A 9,443-nucleotide genomic window follows, 5' to 3' on the forward strand; every position below is an offset into this window, starting at 1 on the left:
GTCAAGTGGTCAGGTATGTAACATCTGTATTATCCAGTGTGTGAAAACAAGAGGTACATTGACTGTTACACAAGTGTGTATATGTGTATATTTGTGAATAAATCACTAAGTACAGCAGAAACTGAGATATTGCAGCAGTGTTGTGTCAAAGAAAATCTTTAAATATATTGTTAATTATAACCTGCAGCTATAATTTGGCTGGCTCAGTTGATCAAAGAAGTCTTTGATAGTTTTATTTGAACGTATAGGTACATTTTAGATGTGGGTTTTTAAGATGGTAACGTTATTATTGGACTTTTCTGTTATTATGTACAAGGGAGTTATTATTTACTGTACTCTATTCCTTAGGTGCCAAACACAGATATGTTAAACTGCATTGCATTTCTCCGAGAGGAAAACTAAATGAGGAAGAAGGACAGACACCACAGGAAAGTATGTACTCTGATGTCAGGTATTCAGGCTGGGAGTGAACTTTGTTTCAGTTACAGCATGGACAAAATTCTATTTTTCAGGCATCTCTATTTAGACAAAATGTTTTAACCAAAACTCATACAATCTCAGTACATTGCTCTTGGATTAACTTTTCCAATATTATAATACAATAGCCTAATAAAATTAGAACCATGTTGCTGCTCAAAATGCCTTCTGGAATGGTCCACTTACTCTGAGCTACCTGATGTCAACTAGTAGCAGGAGGAAATGCATCTTTATATCTCCTTGTACACTAAATGCCCTAAAGTATGTGAACACCTGCTCGTCAATCATCTCATTCCAAAATCATGGGGATTAATATGGAGTTGGTCCCCCATTTGCTTGTATAACAGCCTCCACTCTTCTGGGAAGGCTTTCCACTAGATGTTGGAACACTGCTGCGGGGACTTGCTTCCATTCAGCCACAAGAGCATTAGGGAGGTTGGGCACTGATGTTGAGTGATTATGCTCGACTCACAGTCGGCTATCCAAATCATCCCAAAGGCGTTGAGGGCAGGGCTCGGTGCAGGCCAGTTAAGTTCTTCCACACCGATCTCGAGAAAGCTTTTCTGTATGGATCTCTTTGTGTATGGGGTGTTGTCATGATGAAAAAGGAAAGGGACTTCCCCAAACTGCTGCCACAAAGTTGATGTACAGAATCGCCTAGAATGTATTTGCATGAGTAATGTTAAGATTTCCATTCACTGGAACTAAGGGGCCAAGTGAGTACCATGAAAAACAACCCAAGACCATTACTTATCCTCCACCAAACTTAACACTTGACAGTATGCATTGGGACAGTTAGTGTTCTCCTGGCATCTGCCATCAATATGATGAAGTGTGATTCATCACTCCAGAGAATGTGTTTACACTGCTCTAGAGTCCAACGGTGGCAAGCTTTACACCACTCTAGCCGAGGCTTGATATTGCCCATGGTGATCTTAGGCTTCTATGGCTTCTCAGCCATATAAACCCATTTCATTAAGTTCCCGACGAACAGTTCTTGTGCTGACATTTCTTCCAGAGGCAGTTTGGAACTCGGTAGTGAGTGTTGCAAACAAGGACAGACAATTTGTATGCTTTTCACCACTCGGTATTGCTGTTCAGTGACCTTCCACTTTGCAGGCTGAGCCGTTGTTGCTCCTACAAGTTTCCACATCACAATAACAGCAATTGCACTTGACCGTGGCAGCTCTGGCAGGGCAGAAACTTGACAAACTGACATGTTGGAAGGTGGCATCCAATGACGGTGCCACTTTGAAAGTCACTGAGCTCTTCAGTAAGGCCATTCTACTGCCAATGTTTGTCTATGCATGGCTGCATGCTCGATATTATACACCTGTCAGCAACGGGGTGTGGCTGAAATAGCCAAATCCACTCTCTTGAAGGGGTTTCCCCATACGTTCATAAATATAGTGTACATATTGGTAACATTGTGTAAAATGTTGAATGGAACCATAGTATATGGGGTTGATATGTGCAACATTATTTTTGTTCCATACATTATCACACATCTAATTATAGCAATAAATAAATGTTAAAGTATTATCTTTATATTTTGATATCACTGAATATTTCCAGTATAGTGTCTTCGGTTTGTTATTGAAGTTTAAATAAAACAAATTGTTCATGATTCAGATCATAAGAATTCCCTCATGCTGCCAAACATACCTTCGTAAAACTGACTAGCCTACCGATCCTTGACTTCGGCTATGTCATTTCAAAATAGCCTCCAACACTTTACTCAGCAAACTGGATGCAGTCTATGACAATGCCATCTGTTTTGTCACCAAAGCCCCGTATACTACCCACCACTGCAAACTGTATGCTCTGATTGGCTCACTGCATATTCATTGCCAAACCCACTGGCTCCAGGTCATCTCTAAGCCTATGCTAGGTAAAGCCCCGCCTTATTTACATTTACATTTAAGTCATTTAGCAGACTCAGCTCACTGGTCACCATAGCAACACACTACAGCCGGTATGTTTCACTGGTCACCCACAAAGCCACCATTTCTTTTGGCCGACTTTCCTTCCAGTTCTTTACTGAATGGAACGGATTGCAAAAAAAAAAAAAAAAAAAAAATCACTGAAACTGGAGTCTTCTGTCCCTCTAACTTTAAGCATCAGCTCTCAGAGCAGCTTGCCGATCACTGTACCTGTACACTGCCAATCTGTAAATGTTATACCTAACTACTTCATCCCCATTTTGTTACTTATCTTCTTGCACTTTTGCACCCCAGTATCTCTACTTGCACATCGTCATCTGTACATCGATCACTCCAGTGTTAATGGTCAATTTTAATCATTTTAACACAAAAGCCTTTTTATTGCCTTACCTCCCTACTCTTCTACACAGTACATAGATATTTATATTGTGTTATTGACTGTACATTTGTTTATGTGTAACTCTGTGTTGTTTTTTGTCTTGGCCAGGTCATATTTGTAAATGAGAACTTGTTCTCAACTGGCCTAACTGGTTAAATAAAGGTGCAATTAAAAATGTTTAAATTAAAAAACTTTTATGGCATCAATTAAATTCATATTTTCTATAATATCTATTAAACACAATAATGTAACTTTATGAAGTTAATTTACATAGGAGATTATGCTAAGATCATACCGAGGAGAGGCAAACTAAGATGAATGGGCTTCTCCTCATATAGGTAGGCCAAGCAAACCATGCAAAAGGCATTATGATCAAAATGACATATGACATAAGTATGGTATCAATTAGTAAGCCTAAAGCATTCAGCCAACAGATTACAGTAAGAGAAGCATTATCGCTGGTCTTCTGATTACGCTAACTGCTTATTGGTTGGAAATGGAACAGGAAATGTTGAACTTTAGTTTTTTCCAACCAATAAGGTCATTCTTAGAATTCAAATCAGCCTACATGTATATGTCTGCTCTCACCAGTAATTTCATTTGGGGACTGGAGACCAACTGTTGTTACAACACATCAAGATGATCAGAATCAACCTTGTTTGGATGTTAGTCAGTCAAATCTGTAAGTACCAGTTTAACCAACGGTCCCATACTGTACTGTCTTACTGGAGAGAAACATTTAAAACTGATTATATAATGATGTCTGATTGAAAAGTTATGTCTTCAGATTCAATATGATGCAATTAAGATGGCAATATATTTGTGGGAAATTCAAGTGCAAATAATTAATGACAGTAATTGTCATTTATATCATATATATATATATATATATATATATATATATATATATACACATATACATACACACACACACACACACACGCACGCACACAGCTGAAGTCGGAGGTTTACATACACCTTAGCCAATTACATTTAAACTCAGTTTTCACAATTCCTGTCTTAGGTCAGTTAGGATTATCATTTTATTTGAAGAATGTGAAATGTCAGAATGATAGTAGAGTAATTTATTTCAGCTTGTATTTCTTTCATCACATTCCCAGTGGGTCAGAAGTTTACATACACTCAATCAGTATTTGGTAGCATTGTCTTTAAATTGTTTAACTTGGGTCAAATGTTTTGGGTAGCCTTCCACAAGCTTCCCACAATATGTTGGGGGAATTTTGGCCCATTCCTCCTGACAAAGCTGGTGTAACCAAGTCAGGTTTGTAGGCCTCCTTGCTCGCACACACTTTTTCAGTTCTGCCCATAAATGTTTTATAGGATTGAGATCAGGGCTTTGTGATGGCCACTCCAATACCTTGACTTTGTGGCAAAATGGCTTAAGGACAACAACTTTGGAAGTATACTTGGGGTCATTGTCAATTTGTAAGACCTATTTGCAACCAAGCTTTCACTTCCTGACTGATGTCTTGAGATGTTGCTTCAATATATGCACGTAATTTTCCTCCCTCATGATGCCATCTATTTTGTGAAGTGCACCAGTCCCTCCTGCAGCAAAGCACCCCCATAACATGATGCTGTCACCGCCGTGCTTCATGTTTGGGATGATGTTCTTCGGCTTGCAAGCCTTCCCTTTTTGCCTCCAAAAATAACTATGGACATTATAGCAAGACAGTTTTATTTTTGTTTCATCAGATCAGGTGATATTTCTCCAAAAAGTAAGATCTTTGTCCTCATGTGCAGTTGCAAACTGTAGTCTGGCTTTTTTACGGCGGTTTGGAGCAGCGGCTTCGTCCTTGCTGAGGGGCCTTTCAGGTTATGTCGATATAGGACTCATTTTACTATGGATACAGTTACTTTTGTACCCGTTTTCTCCAGCATCTTCACAAGGTCCTTTGCTGTTGTTCTGGGATTGATTTGCATTTTTTTCACCAAAGTATGTTCATCTCTAGCAGACAGAACACCTCTTCTTCCTGAGCGCTATGATGGCTGCATGGTCCCATGTTGTTTATACATGCATACTACTGTTTGCAAAGATGAACGTAGTGTCTTCAGGCATTTGGAAATTGCTCTCAAGGATCAACCAGACTTGTGGAGGTCTACAATGTTTTTCTGAGGTCTTGGCAAATTTCTTTTGATTTTACCATGATGTCTAGCAAAGAGACATTGAGTTTGAAGGTAGACCTTGAAATACATCCAGAGGTACACTTCCAATTGACTCAAATTATGTAAATTATGTGATCAGAAGCTTCTAAAGACATGACATCATTTTCTGGAATTTTCTAAGCTGTTTAAAGGCACAATCAAGTTAGTGTATGTAAACTTCTGACCCACTGGAATTGTGAAACAGTGAATTAAAAGTGAAATAATCTGTCTTTAAACAATTGTTGGAAACATTATTTGTGTCATGCACAACATAGATGTCCAAACCGACTTGCCAAAACTATAGTTTGTTAACAAGAAACTTGTGGGGTGATTGAAAAACTAGTTTTAATGACTTCAACCTAAGTGTATGTAAACTTCCGATATCAACTTTGTATATATTTTTCTTCATTGTTTGATGGAATGGATAACATAGCTGACAAACTGATTTCATTCTATTTTTGTGTAGTCTTGATTCACTCTGAAGAAGTTCCTCTGCAAATTCCACTGACCACAGCTCAGCTCGGAGAGTCTGTATCTCTTCCATGTTTTTTCTCAGAGACAATTGATTATTTCCAATGGCTGTACTGGTACAAGCAAACTGCTGGTCAAATGCCCCAAGTTGTGGCAACCGTGGAACAGAAAAAATCTGCACATTTTGTTCTTAATGGAGAGTTTAACAACATACGTTTCACGATGGAGAAAGTAAAAGTTGGATATCTTCTCATCATCAACAATATCAGCAGATCAGATGAGGCAGCATACTTCTGTGGAATAGGAACAGTGTATGAAATTAAGTTTAGAAATGGAACATTTTTGTCTGTAAAAGGTAATTTATTTCAGAAATATGATTTATCTCAATGTTTATCACAACAGTTTTGTTAAGTTATCCATAGTTATTGATGCTGCGTGTGTTGCATACATATGATTCTAAAAAGCCAAACTGCAATAATTGTGTATTCACATGATATTGACATTTCTTCCATAAAAACAACATAAATTAGGTGTCAGTCAGAAGAGGTCACACTACCAGACTGTAGAGCAACAACCAGTGTCTGACCCAGTCCATCCAGGAGAGTCTGTGACTCTGCAGTGTACTGTACTCTCTGAGACCTGTACAGGAGAACACAGTGTGTACTGGTTCAGAGCCGGATCAGGAGAATCCCATCCAGGAGTCATTTACACCCCTGAAAATAGGAGTGATGACTGTCAGAAGATCCCTGAGACTCCCTCTCCTACACAGAGCTGTGTCTACAGCCTCTCCAAGAACAACCTCAGCCCTTCTGATGCTGGGACTTACTACTGTGCTGTGGTCACATGCGGGGAGATCCTGTTTGGCGACGGAACCAAACTTAACACCATTAAAGGTACAACTTCTTGTTAAATTGAAAAAATACCTTACACTTGAAAATCTTTATGCAAACAATCAAGCGTATTTTATAGTTTGAGTTTTTATTTTTACAGGGACAGTGCACATTAATCAACGTTAGATACCATTATTTAGTTTAAATGGGTCAAAGCAAAAGAAAATTGTGCAAGCTTAACAACTATGCAAGCTTAACATCAATCAAAAAAAGCTTGTTAAATCTATTTTTGTACAAGGAAGCACAGTGGATCCCATTGTCCTCAGCTTGGGAGCAGCAGTGGCTGTGTGTGTGATTGTCATTTTTATTCTTGCTTGTACCAAAAACAAGAGACAAACATGTGATCATTGTAAAGGTAAGTCATGTTATTCATACATATAAACTGTTTTGTGTCAAATGTGTTATCTATGTTCATTTAAAAGTAAAATATCACTTTATGTTCTGATTGAGTGCTTGATGTTATACTGTATATTTAATCTCCATTTTCATGCTTGGGTTTCTATCTGTTGATACAGCAAGTGTCTCTCAGCATATTCACCATGATGATAACCTCTCATCAGAGCAGTCAAGTGGTCAGGTATGTAACATTTGTTATCCAATGTGTGAAAACAAGAGTTACATTGCCTGTTACAGGAGTGTGTATATTAGTGTGTATGTGAACAATTTGTGAATACATCACTAAGTACAGCAGAAACTCATGAGATATTGCGGCACTGTTGTGTGTCATAAAGGAAACCTGTATTTAAATATTGTTGTTCATTTTAACCTGCCTCTATTATTTGGCCAACTCTCAGTTGATCCAAAAAGTGGTTGATAGTTTTTTTTCAACGTATAGGTATATTTTAGATGTTTGTCTTTAAAATTTTAAATTACTCTCATATTCACTAGCTTATGTATTGTCCAGAAATCTGTAGTGTAACTTCAAATATTATATTTAACAATGTCAACACGCTGAAAAAATATTTGTAGGTATTAGTCATTAAAACGTAAATACTTTAGAAATGTTTTGTTTTATCAAAACTTTGGTTTTGCAAAGCCTGTCATTAACAAGTAGGAAAAAACATGACATTAAAATAAGATCCACGTTAGATCTGTGTTAAATCATGCTTGACAAAAAAGCTGCATTGTCAGCGGTCCAGGGCTCTGTACTATAAATTGAATCCTAGCCTCAGAATGCACATTTCCCTTGAATATATGATGTTATTATTTTGATTTTTCTGTTATTGTGTACAATATTCATTATTTACTGTACTCTATTCCTTAGGTGCCAAACACAGATTTGTTAAATTATGCTGCATTGCATTTCTCTGAGAGGAAAACTAAAAGAGGAAGAAAGAAGAGAGAGACACCACAGGAGAGTGTGTACTCTGATGTCAGGTACTCAGACTGGGATTGAACTGTTTCAGATACAGCATAGACTAAATTATCTCAGTGAAGCGTCTCCATTTAGACAAAATGTAAGAGTTTTGGTTAAGAAAATCTCAGGACATTGCTCTTGTATGAAATTTTACAAATGTAAGATACAATATCATACACAATGGAATTACAACCATTTTTCTGCTCAAATAGTGTTCCACTTACCCTGAGCTAGCTGATGTCAACTGGTAGCAGGAGGGACTTCATCTTTAAATATCTAGGTATATGTTGGTAACATTGAGCAAAATGTTGAATGGAACCTTATCGTATGGGGTTTATATGTGCTAAATAATTTTTGTTCCTTCAATATCACGCAACAAATTATAACTATAAAGGAATGTCGTAGTATTATCATTAGAATTGTATATCACTGAATATTTCTAGAATAGTGTCTTTTGTTTGTTATTAATTTGACAAGAGGTCAAATTCTTACTGTCCGTCATCGTCAATTTGTTGATTAAACCATTTTATTCATGATTCAAGTCATAAGAAGCATTTTTCTACAATTTTGCAAATTCCTCTTTTTTTGTATAATATCTCTAAGGTAATGATTTAACTTTATGAAGGCACTTTACATTATAAATTATGCTAAGATCTTACTGAGGAGAGGCAAACTAGGATGGGTGGGTTACTCCTCAAAGAGGTTGACCTAGTAAACCATGCAAAAGGCATTATGGTCAAATAAAGATAGATGACATAGCTATGGTATCAATTAGTAGGCCTAAAGCATTCAGCCAACAGATTACAGTAAGAGAAGCATTATAGAACTATCATCCCAGATACATATCACAAGTCTTTTGATTACACGAACTGCTTATTGGTTGGGAATGGAACAGGAAATGTTTAACTTTTCCACTGTTTGGCAAAGGAATGGATATTGGTAGTGTCTGAATATTATATTGTAAGTTGTTATTTTCAAATCATGGTGGCTCATGTAGGAGAGTGCATTGTGTTAAAGGCGACAGTCTGAGATTCAATTCAAGTTAATCAAATTAAATTCAAGTTCAGTTCAAGTTAATAGAAAATTACTCTTAAATAAAATACTGTAGCTTTTTGATATCACATGAGCTTGTTTTACTCTTTGTTTCTAAACAATGTTATTGTAAACAAATACTGTATAACATCAAAAGGTGATGTTGTGACTTTACTTTCATTAATCTGATGACTGTTGAGCTAACATGGGCTAATGCGATTAGCATGAGGTTATAAGTAACAACATGTAAGTAACAAGTAAGTCCTTCTTCCAAGATGGCGAAGCAGTGCAGACGCGTTTTGTTCGTCCTCTCGTGTACTTTTGTATATTTTTTGTCTTTTTTTGTATATATTTCAATTTTATTTTCAATCTCTTCTCCATTTAAATTCAATTATACCTTCCAGTAACCTGCCTCACCCAATGTGATACGGAACCACTATTATTTTTAATTTCTAGACCTTACAGCAAGAACCACCTAGCCATCAGAAGCTAACCAGCTAATTAGCTACAAGCTATTTAGTCATTGTCAGCCACTGCTAGTGGCCTTTACCTTCTGCACAGGTACCAGCCCTTTTTTAGCTTGGATAATACTCGCCAGCCTACCAGTAACGGACTGTCTCTCCACTACAACGTCGTATTCCTGCCGTAATCCCTGGACCATTTTCCTGATCTTCACAGCTCGCTAGAGGCCACCGAGTTACCCAGTACCGAAGCTGTCCCTGAGGCTC

The 9,443-nt window shown here is 37.3% G+C and overlaps 1 protein-coding gene across 2 annotated transcripts; it reads left to right on the top strand.

The window, feature by feature from the left end:
- The first annotated feature begins 350 nt into the window (after nt 1-350).
- LOC135526582 (uncharacterized) lies at nt 351-8,219 on the top strand. Of its 2 annotated transcripts, XM_064955083.1 has the most exons (7): nt 351-432; nt 3,391-3,481; nt 5,432-5,791; nt 5,967-6,329; nt 6,565-6,681; nt 6,842-6,903; nt 7,591-8,219. In XM_064955083.1, exons 2-7 carry the CDS (start codon nt 3,439-3,441, stop codon nt 7,720-7,722), a joined length of 1,077 nt encoding a protein of 358 aa, XP_064811155.1. In that variant the 5' UTR covers nt 351-432; nt 3,391-3,438; the 3' UTR covers nt 7,723-8,219. The 2 variants fall into 2 exon arrangements, with proteins under 2 accessions (XP_064811155.1, XP_064811156.1); XM_064955084.1 differs by lacking the exon at nt 351-432 and having other exon boundaries at nt 3,151-3,481.
- Nucleotides 8,220-9,443: the final 1,224 nt, after the last annotated feature.

This window comes from Oncorhynchus masou, chromosome 32, assembly GCF_036934945.1.
Source record: "Oncorhynchus masou masou isolate Uvic2021 chromosome 32, UVic_Omas_1.1, whole genome shotgun sequence".
Classification (NCBI taxonomy): Eukaryota; Metazoa; Chordata; class Actinopteri; order Salmoniformes; family Salmonidae; genus Oncorhynchus; species Oncorhynchus masou.

Bases quoted from the DNA above. Each gene is read 5' to 3' on its own strand.
- LOC135526582 (XM_064955083.1), top strand. From the start codon at position 3,439: ATGATCAGAATCAACCTTGTTTGGATGTTAGTCAGTCAAATCT. The intron at 6,682-6,841 runs GTAAGTCATGTT...CTGTTGATACAG, and splicing joins AACATGTGATCATTGTAAAG to CAAGTGTCTCTCAGCATATT. The intron at 6,904-7,590 runs GTATGTAACATT...TCTATTCCTTAG, and splicing joins CAGAGCAGTCAAGTGGTCAG to GTGCCAAACACAGATTTGTT.